At 38.5% G+C, this 16,870-nt stretch overlaps 2 protein-coding genes across 3 annotated transcripts in view; one reads left to right on the forward strand and one right to left on the reverse strand.

The window, feature by feature from the left end:
- ZC3H12B (zinc finger CCCH-type containing 12B) overlaps positions 1-9,575 on the forward strand; it is a 102,025-nt gene extending 92,450 nt beyond the window's left edge. For both annotated transcript variants that reach the window (XM_050964630.1, XM_050964631.1), the window contains 4 exons: positions 3,507-3,646; positions 4,509-4,743; positions 4,828-4,934; positions 6,423-9,575. In XM_050964630.1, coding sequence (XP_050820587.1) covers positions 3,507-3,646; positions 4,509-4,743; positions 4,828-4,934; positions 6,423-7,846 — 1,906 coding nt within the window. In that variant the 3' untranslated portion in view covers positions 7,847-9,575. The remainder of the gene's footprint in view (positions 1-3,506; positions 3,647-4,508; positions 4,744-4,827; positions 4,935-6,422) is intronic.
- Positions 9,576-15,673: 6,098 nt separating this feature from the next.
- The window catches only part of LAS1L (LAS1 like ribosome biogenesis factor), a 52,166-nt gene continuing 50,969 nt past the window's right edge, over positions 15,674-16,870 (reverse strand). Inside the window, exon 13 of the mRNA XM_050964649.1 lies at positions 15,674-16,045. Within this exon, the coding sequence (XP_050820606.1) occupies positions 15,955-16,045 (91 nt within the window). The 3' untranslated portion in view covers positions 15,674-15,954. The remainder of the gene's footprint in view (positions 16,046-16,870) is intronic.

Below are 16,870 nucleotides of genomic sequence, written 5' to 3' on the forward strand. Positions count from 1 at the left end.
TTGTTTGCAGAAGACAGAACGTGATTAACAGATTTCTTTAGTTAGTACCAATTTGTCCTGGCTTTAACTCAGTGTTTCCAGAACTTCTGAAAGCTGAGTGGCTACTGCTGTCCTCCTCCTTCAGGAAAATGAAATAAATTGCAGCCCCTGTGATTCCTTCCCCGCAACTCCAGATTGCAGTGTTAAAAGTGTACACATCTTAATTATTCTGTGTTTCATTCTCTCCCTCCCACTAGTCTTAAATGCCCCCTTGCTCCCTCCTCCACACTTCGGGAAATGGACGTTTCATAATGTGATACCTCTCATCATCTGTGCTTTGATGAGCAGTAAAATAGTTAATGATGTTGATGTTTAGGGTGATATTCTGTGCTATATACCTCTGAGGCCTTTTCTACCCACTAGAGTTTCTTTGATATAATCTATGGTGTGAATTTAGAAGGTTAAAAGTATAACAATACATGTTTAACTATATCAGGAGAACTGGTAAAAGTTTCCCATGTATACAGTCCCCAGGAGGTGACCACAGAACTCAGAGCCGAGGGAGAGGCAAAGTAGCTTGAACCCTCCTCTGCACACTCCCAATCCTGGGGTGCTTCAGGGTTTAAGAAGTTCCCAGTCTCTGCAGCCTCACAGTTCTGTCTGAAATCTTCATAGGGCTGTGTACTATGACTCTGGCCCTGATAAGCAAAACAGGTAGTTCCATGTTTGTGTATACAGAGACTAGGCAAAGGCCCAACTGTAAATTTTGACCCACCAAGTAATATTTTTGTTGAACAATACATCACAACTGTTTTGTAAATCAGTACACCATGAAGTAGTAATTGGAGTGTGAAAATAAAAGCTGTGCCATTAATAGCAAGTTTTATCTTTGCAACAATGCAGCTCTATAAGAAAATACTAATTTTCTAGTGTAAAAGTGCACTGCCCAGCTATGTAATGTTAATTGTCAGTATTGGCTAGTGAGAATTAAAGCAGTATTCCTAAAATTTAGTTGCCAGAATATCAGGAACTGGCAAAATTAGTTGCAGTTCACTGTTGCTTGATTGCTGCTTAATAACCCAACTACATTTCTAAAAACAGCATTAATTTCAATGGACTGTTTATCTTTTGGAGTTTGTGGCTACCTGTATGTGCCCTAAACAATCACTGGGCTGTCAGTTTGGAAGGTGCAGGCTTAATGGGGAATGTTTTGGCTTACAGCTCTGATTTGTAAAAAGCATGCTGTTTGTAAGTTCAGTAACTCCTCGCTTAACATTGTAGTTATGTTCCTGAAAAATGCGACTTTAAGCAAAACCGTGTTAAGCAAATCCAATTTCCCCATAAGAATTAATGTAAATGGGGGGGGTTTAGGTTCCAGGGAATTTTTTTTCACCAGACAAAAGACAATATATTATATGTATATATACACACAGTATAAGTTTTAAACAAACAATTTAATACTGCACACAGCAATGATGATTGTGAAGCTTGGTTGAGTTGGTGAAGTCAGAGGGTGGGATATTTCCCAGGGAATGCCTTACTGCTAAATGATGAACTAGAACAGCTGACCCCTAAAGAGTTAACACGTTGTTGTTAATGTAGCCTCAGGCTCTACAAGGCAGCACAAATGGAGGGAGGGGAGACACACACCCTCTGTGTGTGTGTGTGAGATGTGCATTGCCCCTATAAGTACGCTGACCCCACTCTAAGTATATTGCCTTTTTAAGTAGATCAGCAAGTTGAGACAGCAGCTGCTACCAGCAAGCTCCCTCTGTCCTGAGCCTTGTTATGTCCCCCGCCCTGCTCTATTGAGATGGGGCAGGAGCGGGGGTGAGGGGGACACCCTGACATTAGCCACCCCTTGCCCCGCACAGCAAGCAGGAGGCTCCTAGGAGCAGCTCCAAGGCAGAGGGCAGGAGCAGCACATGGCAGTGGGGAGAGGGACAGCTGAACTGCTGGCAATTGATAGCCTGCTGGGTGGCTGCCGCATAGGGAACTTAGGGGAGCAGGGAGCTGATGGGGGGGCTGCCAGTCCACCCTGGTTCAAAGTCCCCACCAGCTAGCTCCAATGGGCTGCTCTTTCTGCAAGCGGTGGACAAAGCTGGCGGCTGCCAAACCACGTTATAAGGGAGCATTGCACAACGTTAAACGAGAATGTTCTCTAATCAATCAGCAACGTAACAATGAAACAATATTAATCAGGACGACTTTAAGTGAAGAGTTTCTGTATATGGCAATTGGTGAATCATCATCCAAGTTATTTTATGAAATATATTCAAGTGCTATTTTTAATTTTGCTCTGAATTTTGTAGTACCCTTGTACACTAGTTTAGCACTAAAGACTGATACTTGCAGACTTTTAAAGTTTATGCTCGTCTACTGAATGGGTGTAGTAGTTGTGTGGGTGTCCAGGCACTATTATTTATAATCTTTTTTACAAGATATCACTTTTTCACTCTAACCAAGTAGCTTATAAGAAATCTGCAGTTGTACATCTGTGAAATGCACATCCACAATGGGTAAAAAAAAAGTTAATCCTCATACCCCTAACTGAAATATCTCAAAATACTGTTTTTTAAATACAAATATAAAACAGACAATACACTGAAATAAATTACTTTTCCAAAATGCGGGATCTGGTCTGGGTTCTCACATACAACCAAAATACCAGTGAGTGAGTTGTAATAGATTTGTACAGTTCTCAGTTATTTTTCTACCCCATCTGGCCTCTCTCCTCCATAAAACACATTTAAAAAGTGTGCAGTTAAGATGTTTTCTACAATAAAATAATCAGAATTATTATATATATTAAAAAAATCCAATATCCCTATATGCGCGCGCACACACACACACAGAGTGTAAAATTAAGTCACTGGTGAGAAATTAATCTACTGATCAAATAAAATACTAAGGCCCTGATTCAGGATAGCACTAAGCATAATTTAATGTTAATTCTCACTGACTTCCATATGATTTCATTTGCAGTGCTGACTAGTGCTTTCCTGAATTGGGCATGAAAGGCCTATAACATCACTTAAAGATGTAGGACCTGTTCCTGCAATTCACTGCCTACCACTGCAATGTAGCAGTACATCCACAGACACAGTGAGTTGCACAATCAGGACCTTAAATGATTTTCAGCAAACTCTTCAGAAATCCATATTTCTCTAAAACTAACTTATGTTGCCATTTTCGAAAGTGAATCAAGTTTGTAGAGTGATTTAAAGACACTTCATCTGAATTGTATGCTATTGAAATACGACTTGATTCACTAACAGAGTAAACTATAATCTTTGAAAAATCCTGTTTCATTTGTTTCATTCTCTTTTAAAAAAAATTCATTTAGAAAAGGAGTAATTTTTGTCAAATTCTTTTGCTGTTGGTGAAATCTCCTATTTGTTCTTTTTGTGTATAGGTACTATAAAATGCCTATACCAAGGCAGTAAGCATCATTAGCTAGTTCTTTGTTGTCATTTGCTAACTCTTTCTGAGCCTAGTTTAAATGAATGCTTTGCCATATTTTTAAGCCATGGGAATAAAGAAGAATTTTCCTGTCGGGGAATTCAGCTAGCTGTTGAGTGGTTTCTGGAGAAAGGACACAAAGATATCACTGTATTTGTACCTGCATGGAGAAAAGAGCAGTCTCGACCCGATGCACCAATTACAGGTAGCATTTCAAAAAGATTTACTTTCGTCCTGTGGTAAAATAATTGTATTATTCAAAGATTGTAGCAAAAAATTGTTTCTTGGTTTAAAAGGATTATCTTAAGCATGAACAAATAATTTGAGGCAATGTTAATTCAGTAAAATGGTATTTTGCCTTTCATCCCAAAAGATACTCCCAACAGCTTCACAAACTTACACATATGTCACTACTGAAATAGTCAGCTTTTGGGTGGAGGATGGCGACCAGAAGGTTCAGCACTCAAATTGAAACTGAGGGAGATTTTTGCTAGTTAAAATCCATTATAAGTACCTGCAAGTAGGAATAATATAGGTTTTTCTAATACTGATAAAATACATTTCTGTACTGTGGAGAGAAATATTAATATTTCCTCCCAATGACAAGGATTTTAGGAATATAAGGATAGCTTTTTGGCCTGACTCCACCTGCTTTATAGTTGCCAAGCAGCCCAGGATTCCTCTTGACAGAGGTGGAATCCTTGGATGGTGATGTAGAGCAAGCTTAGACTTTAGACCACAGTATTCGCACGTTTATTGAGCCAGGAGTAGCAGGTTGATTGTACAGTGCTGGTGGAATGGGAGTGGGTGAGAAGCCCAAATATTTGTAAAGTGCCTTGAAATCCTTAAAAGAAAAGTGCCATATAAGTCTAGATGCTTACATTTCCCCCCATGATCGTAGCATCTGAGCATATTGAATGCAAAGCATTATTGTTAGTCAGGAACTACAGAACTCCCTTTCCAATATAAAGTTAAAAAACAACAACCAAAAAAACAGTTTTTAGTGAGAACCTGGAGTGGCTTGTTTCTTAATGCAGTTATTTAAACCATCTAAATTTATCTTGCAGATCAAGAAATTTTACGTAAATTGGAGAAAGAAAAAATTCTTGTCTTCACCCCATCTCGGCGAGTTCAGGGAAGAAGAGTGGTCTGCTATGATGACCGGTTCATAGTAAAACTGGCTTTTGACTCAGATGGCATCATTGTGTCAAATGACAATTATCGGGATCTTCAGAATGAAAAGCCAGAGTGGAAGAAATTCATAGAGGAACGCCTGCTAATGTATTCTTTTGTGAATGACAAGTACGTTCTTTCTTGATATTGTGGAATTTACAGTTAAAGTTCACAGTGGAAAGTGAAATTGATATTTCATCTTTTTTCTTCCAGATTTATGCCTCCTGATGATCCTTTAGGACGCCATGGTCCAAGCCTTGAAAATTTCCTAAGAAAAAGGCCTGTTATTCCTGAACATAAAAAACAACCATGCCCTTATGGTAGGTACACAACTGTCAGATTGAGTTCTGTGTACAAAGGGAGACTTAGTAAAAATTAATATCACGTAATTAGATTTCCCTTAAGTTTTTAAAACCAAAACCTGGCTTGTTTTACACCTCTACCTCGATATAACGCGACCCGATATAACACTAAATCAGATATAATGCGGTAAAGCAGTGCTCCCGGGGGGCGGGGCAGGGCTGCGCACTCCGCTGGATCAAAGCAAGTTCAATATAAGGTAGTTTCACCTATAACACGGTAAGATTTTTTGGCTCCCGAGGACAGCATCATATCGAGGTAGAGGTGTACTTGCTAGCATCCAGATTGGACACTAGCTTCTATCTCCACTTTTTTTTTTTTTTTTAAAATAAAGAAACATATAGCAGAGCATTTGGGATAGGGAAATAGTTTAAAAGGTGAGAAGACACATAGGTTTTCAACTGTGAAGCCCTGGGTCCAAATTCATAGTGGAAATTTATCCACATTAAAAAGCCATCATATAGTTTTACTCAAAGGAGAAGTCCTGTACTGTGTAAGTTCTGTGATAGTAGTATTCCTTTGTCTTGTAAAGCAATGAGCAGATTATCAGTGCTCAACAGTTACAATACAAGGGAGAGCACTGCAGTTCACAGCTGAGCTGTGAGCTGGAGATATGCTCAGTAGCTGCCCTTTATATATATATATACACACACAAAACTCCAGATTACTCTATCGTAGGTGCCAACTCCCTGGGTGCTCCAGTGCTGGAGCACTCACGGGGAAAAAAAATAGTGAATGCTCAGCACGCATCAACCATATCCCGATCAGCTGTTCAGCGGCCCCCGTTCCCTAGTGCCTCCCACCCACCGCCCATCAGGTGTAAAGTGGCGGGCAGTGCTGGAGAGAGGAAGCGGAGTGGGGGTAGGAAGAGGCGGAGCGAGGGTGGGGTACACTTGGGGCAGGGGCAGAGCGGGGGTGGGGAGAGGTGGAACAAGGGTGGGGTATTGGGGGAAGAGGCCTCAGCAGAGCAGGGATGGAGTACCTGCCCAGAAAAATGGAAGTCGGTGCCTGTGCTCATCTCAGTTCTTTATTTTCATAAGCATCTACTTTCACTCTACAACCTAAAAAGTATTACAAATAATACGGTATTGAACACTGAATGTTTTTGTTTAACTCATTAGAGAGAGAAGGTGGGTGACGCACTGTCCTTTATTGGACTAACTTCTGTTGATGAAAGAAAAAAGCTTTTGAGATGCACGGAGCTCCTCTTCAGGTCAGGGAAGGTACTCCCAACCTCACAACAAAATGCAAATGGAACAGATTGTTTAGCATAAATAGTTAGTGCATATTGTAAGGGACCATTCCAGGTACAGTGGCCCATTAACACCTCTACAGGCATTGGACAAACAGAGAGGGTTAGTGGGTTATAGATTGTTTAGCTTACTGTAATATAGCTTTCTGTGGGATTGATTGTTTTTGACATGTTAATTTGGAGACTTCTTTTGCAGGCAAAAAATGCACCTATGGACACAAATGTAAATATTACCACCCAGAACGTGCAAATCAGCCTCAGAGGTCAGTAGCAGATGAGCTTCGAATAAGTGCCAAATTGTCTGCTGTGAAAACTATGAGTGAGGGAGCTTTGGCCAAATGTGGCACAGGATCATCCATTTCCAAAGGAGAAATCAATTCCGAAGTGAAACGTATTGCCCCAAAACGCCAGTCAGACCCAAGCATTAGATCAGTTGCTGTGGAACCTGAGGAAAGATTGTCAGTAGCGCGGAAGTCAGAGGCCAACTCTGTCCCGTCTCTTGTTTCTGCATTAAGTGTACCAATAATCCCTCCTTCAAAAAGCCATGCTGTTGGTGCATTAAATACTCGTTCTGCAAGCAGCCCTGTACCAGGTTCATCGCAATTTACTCATCAAAAATCCTCACTAGAACACATGGCCAGTGTGCAGTATCCTCCCATACTGGTCACCAATAGCCATGGCACTTCTGTTAGCTATACAGACCAGTATCCCAAATATGAATCTTTAGGGGACCATGGCTACTATTCCATGCTCAGTGATTTCTCCAATTTGAGTATAAGCAGTATGCGTAACACAGATTATTATGGGGCTGATGCAGACCAAGGGATGTACTCCAGACATTCAAGCCCCTGTCCTGACACTCGCTTAAGCCATACAAGTAATGATTCTTATTCCTCTTATAATGATTTGTATCTGGGTGTAGCAGATGCCAGAGCAGAAGACAATGTGAAGGTCCACAGACTTTCATCTCAAAATCGTCTTCAGCCTTTTTCCCATGGTTACCATGAAGCCTTAACTAGAGTTCAGAGTTATGGAACTGAAGAGCCTAAACAACTCCCTCGCAAACAGTCTGTTTCCCATTTAGCACTGCATGTCCAGCATCCAGTTGTTGGAGCACGATCCAGTTGTCCAGGAGACTACCCAGTGCCTCAGAATGTTCATCCATCAGCCACTGCACAGCCAAGCCGTGCCTTGGTCATGACAAGAATGGACAGTATTTCTGACTCACGGCTTTATGAAAGTAACCCTATGCGGCAGAGAAGGCCACCCCTCTGTCGAGAGCAGCATGCTAGTTGGGATCCATTACCATGTGCTGCTGATACTTACGCTTACCACTCCTATCCACTGAGCAACAATCTCATGCAACCATGTTATGAACCTGTAATGGTAAGAAGCATGCCTGAAAAGATGGAACAACTGTGGAGGAATCCATGGATTGGGGTATGTGGAGAGCCACAGGAACAACATATTATTCCAGAACATCAGTATCAGACATACAAGAATCTCTGCAATATTTTCCCTGCTGGTATTGTCCTCTCAGTAATGGAGAAAAATCCCCATATGACAGACGCACAACAGCTGGCAGCTATAATTGTTGCCAAATTGAGAACAGGGCGTTAAAAAGTTAGAACTTCTTTTTGAACTCTTAAAGACAAATAGTATTGAGTGTATAGTGGGCAGGGTCTGGAGGAAAAGTTACAAATAAGGGAAGTGGGCAAATCTATTGTAAATATTTTCTAATTCTGTGGTATAAAATTCTGTACCCTATAGCAATCATTAAATATATGTGTGAGGCACTATATAAAAGAAGATTGTATTGTAAATATAATGAATATTTTAGGATTTCAAAAATAGGGCATTTTAAAGGTATTTTACAGGAAGTACATACATTTTTGCATGAATATATTATTTAACTAAGAACGACAAGGTTACACTTTTAGAGTCTAAAGCTGTTCAGTCAAAACTATTGTTAGCAATTATATTGCATGTATCAATGTATATTTCAATTTGATTATAAATATATAATTGGCTTTTCAAAATATGCTCTACACATTCCAGGATCATAAGACTTTGGCTTTGACACTGCATTTCTCTGGGTCAGATATTTTTTTTAATGGGATAACTTGCCAACAATTAAAATAATCCTCCGTTTGTAAAACAAACCTGATCTATTCCCTTTTTCACTTTTAAATGTCAACATAATTGGTATCGCTTAGCTTTTAAATCTGTCCACCCAGGGCTTGATCCTGTAAGGTTTGCTGAGCACTTTGGCCCCAATTCACCACAGGCTCCAATCCAGAAAAGCATTTAGGCAAAGGTGCTCAGCATCTTGCAGGATTGAGTCCCAATTCAATGTTAAAAGTAGGATAAACTGTAGCCTTCCTCTTCAGAAGTACTGATGAGTACAAAATGTACAATAGTACATTTTAAAGGTCAATTGTAGACTGTCACTTTACTCATGCACTGTTCATTACTCACCCTCCAGTGGAGGGGAAGGTAGTGGATGTTAATGTGTGAATGTCCAGTTTAGTAGAAACTGCAACCCTTCTTTTGTGGCTAGGGATAGTATTTGAAGGATTAGACTTACACTCCAACAAATGTTTAAAAGGGGAGAGGGGCTGGTTCTGAAAAGGGATGCTACATCTTTGGCTTGCTGCAACCTGGCCTACTTTGCACTTCAGGTTGACTCAAAGGTGTGTATTTTCCTCCTGAAGGATTTTAAAGCTTTTATTTTGACAGGCAAGAAAAAAAATTGTGTGTGGCATTGTTTGCGCAATTAGTATTTTGCTCAGGGGTGGGAACCTTTGTAGCTAAATGCCTCCATAAGAGGCGTTTATTGGTTTTTTTAAGCTGCACTGAATGGACGCCCTTTTTGAATCTATGTATATTTCAACATTTTGAACCATTACTAACTCGATATGTCTCGAGCTAGGACTTGTTGACTTCTACTGTAGTTTTTTTCATGAAAGTTGAGAAGGCCTGGTTTATGGCCTTTTGTTTCTTCATGAGAAGGTGTGACACTGCCTAAATGTTTCTTACTGTGAAACACACAGAACGTGAGGCTGCAGTCAGGGTTGTTTCTGGTGTTTTGATAATGGCTTGCATGCTGCTTTCTGGTTCTGTTTGTCTGAGGACCAAAGACTACTACATCACTACTTCCTCTTGCTACTGTAAAACCTGCATTGATTCTAAGTGTATCTTGTGGGCTATTTATCATGTGCAAAATGTGAAAGAGTTATAGATGCAATTAAAGTAAATGTATTAGTATGTTGGCTGTTCACATCATTTCACACATGATAAATATTCTAGTGTCCACACAGCTACCGCTCAGACTACTTACATATTTCGTCATGGCCATATCATGTGTTCAAATTGCATTAAACTTGAAGATTTTTTTCTTCATGCCTGGAGTATTAAAAATAATTGTTTTAATTAATTGCAGATCATTGCTGTTAATAAAAATGAACTAATCTTCAAAAAGTTAGAAAAATATTTACACTCTTGACCAATTTTCAAAGCATATTTTAACTAGCATTTTATATTTTTTAATTTCCAATTACTTTACATTCTCTTCTCTTTTATGGTAAAAGCAGCTGAGAGTAATGCCTCAAATAACCAGAAATGACCTTTTGTTTGTTGATACAAATTGTATCTCTCTTTTTCTTGATTGTATAAAAAAACTGTACAAAAACCATCTCTAGATTAACTTCAGTATTGCATTTTCACCATGTTTGTGACACTGTGTGTCACAGGGAAGTAGCCCATGGGTAATTATGAATCTTTTTATTTAAAATGGGCACTTGTAGTTTATAGACAAACAAGGACAACTTTTCAAATCCACTTTATTACAGTGTGCACAGATATTGTGTGTACACTTAAAAGCATTATATTACATAAGTTATCTTTAGTCTATTTATTAAACAAATACATTCTTGCAATGGAATTTTATGTAAAAAATGTCAGTGTTAGTTAATCACCTGCATGTGTTTATAAATAGAACTGTAACAATATAACTGCTGTAGACCCTGCTTAATAGGTTAATTATACCTGTATGATTTAGTTTTTAAATGAGGTTTTGTGTACTCACACTTTCCATCTTGCATGGAATTAAATGTGTATGTAGAAAAATGTTGTCCTTCTCCCCACCTATACAGACTCTTGCAAGACGGTTTGATAGAGATGTGTCTCAGCATACTTTATGTGTAATACTGAGCAGAGGTTACTGCATAAAGTTTTGGATGGTTTATGGAGATAACGTATCTTGTAGGAATTGTCTAGTCATTTTAACTCTTTCACTGACTTAAACCTGATAGTAAATTCAGTCTTCTTCAGGGCCTTGTATTTATTAGGAAGGAGTGAGAGTAGAATCCTAGTCTAAATCCAGCAAACCCTTTCTCTAAGGCACTTCTTTGAAGGCATTTTTTCTAAGAGTTTACACTGTGTAGAAATATGAAAAAAACCATGATGAAGTCTTGTAGAAATGGTCTGCAGAATTTTTGCTTGTAAGTTATTCCTCTTAAAAATAATTTATAAACATGGTTTAGTCTCTTGATCAGCTAATTTAACTTAGAGCATTCAGTGATCCACATAGGTTTTAAGATATCTTCAAATGCCAATTCAAAACACTGACGTCGTTAACCTTCAGCACTTAAGCTTAGCGTTCCTCAAACAAAGAAGAGCTGATCTCAAGAAACACACGATCATTAGTGTCTTATTGTAAATATGAGTTTGTATAAATGCTCTTTTTGAGAGCACAATATTTAAATACACTTTTAAATTTGTGTAATAGAACAATTCTAGACTATATATTTAAAGAGAAGAAAAAAACCACCTCCAAAGATTAACGTAGTCCTAGATAAAGAACAGCAAAAAATAAAATTGGGTGACATCCTGACCTATTCAAGTCAGTAGGGCCAGGTTTTCATCCCAGAGCTCCCTAGCTTGCTGGTCTTCGTGTTCCTCAGCTATCTTACTTTTATGTAGTTTGTCACTGAAGATTACATTACCTTCAGTTTTTTAGGCAACTGAGTAATGATTTGGAATAAACTAAATGTATTTCTGGAATGTTACCTGAAGCTGCTTAATGTTTTTGTAAATATCACATGGTATTTAGTATTGTATTAGCTTGTGTATATAGATTATTTGACTACTATTAGTCCTGTTAGCGTACTATTGAGCTACAGTAGTTTGCTTTATCCATTTGTAGAATTAAACGTTACTGTTTAATTGTTGTAAAATTTTATAAAATCTCTTTGGGTTTTTTGGTTGACCCAAATATAATGTAAGTCTCAATGACAAAAAGAGTGAAAATGGACGTTAAACCAGTACATGGTCTTCGTAAATCACTGTACTAAGTGTGCAATGCTCTACCTGATGCTGCATGTAATGCATTCACTAGCATGGTCGTATTTTTAGCTTTTTGTAAAGTTTTGATTAATTTAACTGTTTTTAAAATGCAAAGAATGTGTATGGTTGATAAGAACAAACTGTAAAGCAGATTGACTAAAGAACTTATCACCAAAGTACTTTATTTATTTTTTTTTTTTTTAAAAGCCAGTTTACCTCTGAAAATGTGAATTTTTGCTGTTTGGAGTGATTTTTAATGACTAAAAAAATCAGAGTGATCAAGGTGTGAATGAAGAAACTTTCCCATATTATCCACTTTTAAGAATTTTACCATAACAAAACATTTGGAAGATGGCATGTATATGGGTCAGTTTCCTTACCACCACCTAAGAAAACTCCATCAGGGCCATACTGTGAGCCGAGTCTTATTCCACAGCAGCATGTGAGAACAGCACTGTTCAAAAGCAGCACAGTAATTTCAGAGGCATGCTGTTCTGAGGAATTCTTAAGTATTAACCTGTTTTGAACTATCAATTGATTACTTGAATGGGGAGTGGTGCAGTAAGTTCATAGTGTTGTTCGGACCATTAGATGTTTCACCATTATATGCTTCAACAGTAAATGCTGAGTTGACAGCTTTTTTTTTTTTTTAAATGACAGAGCATTTCTCTTGCATAGGGCTTCTTGTTGCTGAAAGAATGCTGTGTGTATGTGTATTATATGTAAAAATCCCACCACAATATTTCAAGCTAAAGAATGTAAGTTCACTATCACGTAGAAATCACAGTATGCTTTCCCTGTTACACTATTCGCTTAGCCTCTGAGGGAGAAGCATAATCTGTCACTTTGGCCTGTTTTATTTAGAACATGCATGTAGTGGTGGTTAGTGATGTAGTGTGCAAAGTCCCCATAAAACTTGTCTGAATGTATTTAAAGGTTTGTCAGTGGTATTATGAGGCAAACATAGAAGACTTTTTAGGTTGATTGTAAAATATTACTTGTTCTCTCCCCCCAGTAATGTGTAATGGGTTTGCACAACTATTAAATATGATCAGAACACTTAATGTTATGAATTATATATGGATTTACTTATTCAATAAACTTACGAAAGTCCCTGCACTACCTGTTTCTAGTTCATTATGTTAGGTAACTTGGAGTATGAAAAGCATTCTGATGTGTCCAATTTCATTCTAAATTTGTTTAGGATTACGAGATTAACCTGAGCCTTTACACATACTGACATTTGCCAAGATCCTGCAAGCACAGAAGTACATGAGTAACAAGTCCTCCCATTTAGCTAAAAGGACTTTCATGTGTGTAAAAGTTACTCAAATGCTTAAGTGCACCACAGATCAGGGCCAAAGTGAGCGGTTTTGCATTTCAAGGTAAAACACATTATCTAGGAAGCTGAAAAGTGTTGATTGTTAAAGAGAAACTGAACTCAGAGCATGATGGATGGTAAATAAAGGAGGGAACTTTTTAAAAAAACAAATGCTTTCTATGCATGATTTGGATTCTTACAATGTAATTACCTTTTTAAAAGAAATTTCAGTTTATCTTTAAGAGAAATCAGCTCTCTCTATCCAAATCTACAAGTGACCCAAATAGTTTTATCTAGCTTTTTAAATAATCTTGTCCCTTCAGATGAAATGTAAGCTATAGAAACACATCTTTCTAAGGCTTTTTAAGATTCCTATTCTTTTTAATTAAAAAAATAAACCGTACTTACTGATAACATGAACCAGAGTTCTTGTGGGTAGAGGCTTACCTGAGGCGAAAACATTTAAAAAAAAAAAAAAAAGTCAAGAAATGGAAATGCGCACATTACGTAAGAAGCCTTTAAATCTAGACAAACAAGAGTGAGAAGTTAGGAAAGAAACTTATGCTAAATTTGAGGAAAAAATGTTTTATACAATGCTGATTCTGCACAGAAACGGAGTTGTAGACTTACTTATTTTCTATGGACATTTCACTAGTACATCATCAGTACCTTACACCTACCGTTTTAAAAATTCTTAGGGATTTCTTTAATTGCTTTTCCAGGTCAATCTGTAAATGGAAACCTAAATTAACATGCCCCAATAATATAGGTCATTTGAAATCAGTTTTAATGCCTCCCTAAGATGTGCTTCCATAAAATGGTCTCATGCCACATTAATCTGTTCAGAATGGTATAATGCACCTCAGGGCATGTTAATAAATGTCGGTACCACAATAACCAAGTCAGTACACAAAATATTCTTCCCAGTACAGTATGTCACGCTGATCTGTATTCAAAGCCAAAAAGTTATCTTACCAGCTTTACTAATTAGCTCCATTAATTAATATACTAATATTAGTTGCTGGATTTAAATTCTGACATTGGGAGCCAGGGACAATTCATTCAGATGTACTGTCCCTGGCTCCCCAACCTCTGTTTTGAAGGGGAGCCTCAGGCCTTTAATCCCTCTTACGCAGATGGAGGAATGCAGAAGCTATCAGAAAGTGGGTTGGTCAAAGACAAAGGAAGTAACAGTTCAGTGGCTTGCTTCCTCCCCCAAGAATCCAGAATTCACACTGCATGTCTGGACCCAATAGTTATCCCTGTGACAATTTATCAGGTACCTCCCCTCACTTACTCATGGCTGTCTAACTTCCCTTTGGTCATGGTCTTTCAGATAGCTTTCATGCACAGGAATGATCCCGTCTCAGGAAATCTTATGTGGGATAGGAAAACATATCTACCATGTTCCCTTCACCCAGTCCAGTTTTACTTCTAATAAAGAAAGCAACCAGGTTTGCTTGCAAGATTTAAATTCACAATACTTGATGCACATGTTTCTAATAAAATAACAGAACATCTACAAAATAAAGGAATCAGAAGATAGATGTATTTGCCAAGATCACATTTCCTGCCTTTCTAAACTGCTACATTTACTTTGATAAACTCCCGCTCCCCCCCAAACTATCAGATACAATAATTGGTGGCTTACTCCCTTGTTATCTGTCTTCCGAGCTGGCTGGTTTGTATACGTTCAAAAATTTTCAGTACTCTCTTAATTGCTTTCTATATTACTGGACTTAGACACATAATTTTAATGGTATTTAGGTTGTAGGCCTTGCAATGCTGAATGGATCAATGCCTAAATACCTTTAAAAATACGGGCCTTCTCATTTGTAAGAGCCTTTGTTACTTTTAATCCCAGGCTGGCCAGGAATTTCAGAAGCAATTATTTTGAGTGCTCAACTGAAGATGCCATAATGGGACCTGCTTTCCAGAAGGTCTGAGCACTTACTCTTTGAAAGGCAGGTCTGTCCCACTGGATAATCACAGTCAATCACTTTTTTAAAAATTAGTATCTCTGTCCCTTACTTTTTCCCTACAACCCACTCCTGACTCTGCTTTTGCATGTGGCTTCATTCCCTGTCTTTTCATTTGCAGGAGTTTGTTTAAAACAATCCCTCCTTCAAAAAGCCTGTCAGCTGCTGCCTTGTATTCTTTTCCAGAAAAATTTCTAGTCTGTTGTACCTTGACTACGGTGTGCTCTAAAATTTCCCACCATTCTACCACACTGATGGATTTTAATATTTCCCTTTACATACTAGGACCTCAATCCTGGAATTGGATCTGTGAATCCTTGCAGCATCAGGGCCTTTATTACTTAATTTGCTAAATGTTCCGACGTGTAAGGAGCAGAAACCTTAATTAAAGTCAGGTCATTGATCAAAGACCTCAACCTAGCCTGGAGATAGCTGGTCCTCTTGGAACTCTTCCCAAATCTTGTTCCAAGACATTTAACGGTGAAGCCAAAGGACAGTTCTGGGATTTTTATGCAAACTGACTTTCCTTTTAAACACGGTAGTGTGTAAGTCTACCATATAGGCAACATCTGATCGAACAGGGACAACTGGGTTATCCTTTTACATCTAACCACTTTTAAAAATTAAGACGCTATCTTTCCTAACAAGAGAAATTCAGCCATGTACATGATTAAATCATGAGAGGAACCAGACCATGCGCTTCACTGAAAAAGAAAGAACGCAGTAGTGATCTATTGGAAATCAAGTATCTTTTTCAAGAACAACTGAACACAAAACGGAAGCCAAGATCCAGAAAGAAGGTTCACTTTTAACTGGGGAATATTTTATTAAATACAAAAAGTTTAAGAAACAGTGAAGGATTCCAATGTATGTTAACCCTAAAACTATATTTCATACAGCTCAGTTAAAAAGAGGTAAAAATTAACTTTTGTTGTTAAATAGACAAATGACCTCAAGCACAAATCAAGTTACAAAATAGTCATATACACTTATATTTCCCCCAGGAATTTTTTGCACGATGGACTATTTTAATATCACCATGATATCTCTTTGTGCCACTTATCTTGTCTAAAACTGGCTGCTTAGAAGAGCTGAAGGCCACTTTTTATTCTATGGAGGTCATTCTGGGTCCACAGTAATCCTTCCATCACAGCTCCATTCAATTCAGGATTGCTGCAGAAAGAAAGAAAAAGAGCAATTTAAAAGCGCCAGTGATTTGTGTAAGAGCTAAAGTGAAGAAAAATCATTTTAAAAAGCATTTTTAACGTTGCCAATGAGAGCAGGCAAAAAAGGGGGTTGTGATGTGTGCCCTTTGGCACCACACTCTTGGCTCATTTTCAACTCGATCTGCAGTGGCTGGAATGTCCCCAGTCAATATTCAGGATCAACTACGAAGCTACCTTTCCCCTCTACAGGTTAATATAACAGCTGCTAATGTGAAAGATGCAAATAGGTGCAGAATTACTGGTGCAATAATATTTCAGCTGAACTGCTCTTTGGAATCAGGAACACTGATATATCAAGCAACATGCTAATTCAGCAAGCAGTCAACCTGAGACCTGCCTATGCCAGGCGATAGCTGGTATGCACAATACAAGGAGGCACAAGTCTCACAGCCTTGCTGTATCAGCCATTTTCTATTTCTGAGGTCCTTGTTGAGGTTGTGACCACCCTGCTCTCGGCAAGAAGGACCACAGAGCATGAATAACATCAGGAACTCCCCGCTGTTAGCAGGGTGCTAAACCAGTATAATGGGAAGCAGCAAAGAGTCCTGTGGCACCTTATAGACTAACAGACATTTTGGAGCATGAGCTTTCGTGGGTGAATACCCACTTTGTCAGATGCATGTAGTGGAAATTTCCAGGGGCAGATATATATATGCAGGCAAGCTAGAGAAGGGTGGTTTTGAAATAAAGGTGCAGCCCTGGGAGTCGGGAGATATAGATGCCACTCCTGGCTTAGCCAATGACTCCTATTGCTTAGATCAGCGGTAGGCAA

This window comes from Gopherus flavomarginatus, chromosome 8 (genome assembly GCF_025201925.1).
Source record: "Gopherus flavomarginatus isolate rGopFla2 chromosome 8, rGopFla2.mat.asm, whole genome shotgun sequence".
NCBI lineage: Eukaryota > Metazoa > Chordata > Testudines > Testudinidae > Gopherus > Gopherus flavomarginatus.